The 1,423-nt window shown below is 37.7% G+C and overlaps 1 protein-coding gene across 1 annotated transcript; it reads right to left on the bottom strand.

Annotated features, from left to right (window-relative positions):
- Positions 1 to 17: 17 nt before the first annotated feature.
- On the bottom strand, positions 18 to 1,216 carry LOC129580250 (ATP-dependent DNA helicase Q1-like). Its single transcript, XM_055470487.1, is given in 5 exon segments — positions 18 to 379; positions 487 to 556; positions 559 to 715; positions 820 to 1,025; positions 1,112 to 1,216. Coding segments are annotated over 5 exon segments (783 nt in total). The 5' UTR covers positions 1,191 to 1,216; the 3' UTR covers positions 18 to 108.
- Between the last annotated feature and the right edge of the window lie 207 nt (positions 1,217 to 1,423).

The raw sequence follows: 1,423 nt of genomic DNA, 5'->3' as shown, positions 1-1,423 counted from the left end.
GATTTTGTACAGGGCTAGACAGTGTTCGGTGATGTTCATTTTCAGTGGCTTTATGCTATTTTGGTGATTGCATCGGTCACACATTCGGTTGCATACAGCCGAACTACTCTACACATCCATAAAATGTCTACTGATGAGATCACGTCTACAGCTGATGCCATCGATACAGAATTGGATCATTTGATAGGCATTGCTTAGGCCAGTGTGTTCGGTGAATACCATTGTTGTAATTCTCGCGATATCTGCACTTCGGTACATCAGTATGCATTCGGCTCTCTTCCCATCTCGGCCAGCTCGTCCACTTTCTTGATAGTAATTTTCCATGCTTTTGCTCATTGTGTGATGAATAACAAAACGGACATTTGGCTTGTCAATGCCCCTGAAAATAATCGACATTTTATCAAACCGTGGATAATGTTAATTTTAGAATTTTTGAAGTGATAAAAGAAACTAGATTTGGACGAGAGAAAAACAACAACAACTCACATTCCAAATGCAACCGTTGCAATTACGCACTGGATCTCCCCCGACAGCCATTTTTGATGCACTATTGTTATCGAACATTTAGATTTCTTTTTGTTAATTCGGAAGCGATTTCTTCGGTGTCGGCAATTGAAAACGCATAAATTATGCCCGATTTACCAGCATATCGGTTGGTCAGAAGATCAACTAACAGCTCAATACATTGCTTCTTTTCGTCTGGTTTATCCATCACCTAAAATGGGGAAAATTGTTATTATTCCTTAAATAATGAATGTTTGAGAGGAAATTCTTCAGAAGAAATGATTAATTGTCACGGCAAAATGTGCACAAACATACGTGATAATATAGATTGGGTCGATTGAATTCCGCTTTCAACACGACTGGCTGTTGCAAATTCAACATTTTCTGTATGTCAAGAATGACTTTGGTCGTGGCCGTTGCCGTTACACCAAGAAATGGTATATCGGGGAACATTGTCTTTAATGCACCTAAAAATTTATAATCCGGACGAAAATCATTTCCAAACTGGCTGATGCAATGCACTGAAACCGTGAATAGATTTTGATTAGTCTTTCGAAATTGATGGGATTGTTGAAAATGAAACATTGAATACAAAATTTCAAAATACCTTCATCGATGGCAGAAATCAACAATGAAAATTCACTTACATTTCTTTTCACAGCAACAACAAACACACAGATTTTCATACACAGATTTTCATCTTTTCACCAATTTTACAGCAATCAATTCACATACAAAACGATAAATGACAAAACGATAAATGACATTTCTTAAATCGCTTGTTTTTGTATTCCAAGAAATGCCAATTTGACAGTCAGATTTTGAAGACCAATACTTCATTGCGCCTCCACTCAAAAAGGCCGATGGCGGCTGTGCTGCCATCTATGGACAAAATTTATCCAAAATGGCGGCTGAAAGT

The sequence above is a fragment of the Sitodiplosis mosellana genome, unplaced genomic scaffold (genome assembly GCF_009176505.1).
Source record: "Sitodiplosis mosellana isolate CC-2019 unplaced genomic scaffold, AAFC_SMos_1.0 Smas_scaffold_7430, whole genome shotgun sequence".
Taxonomy (NCBI): domain Eukaryota; kingdom Metazoa; phylum Arthropoda; class Insecta; order Diptera; family Cecidomyiidae; genus Sitodiplosis; species Sitodiplosis mosellana.
The sequence above is the reverse complement of the archived record's forward strand: the minus strand, read 5'-3'. Positions and strand labels throughout refer to the sequence as shown.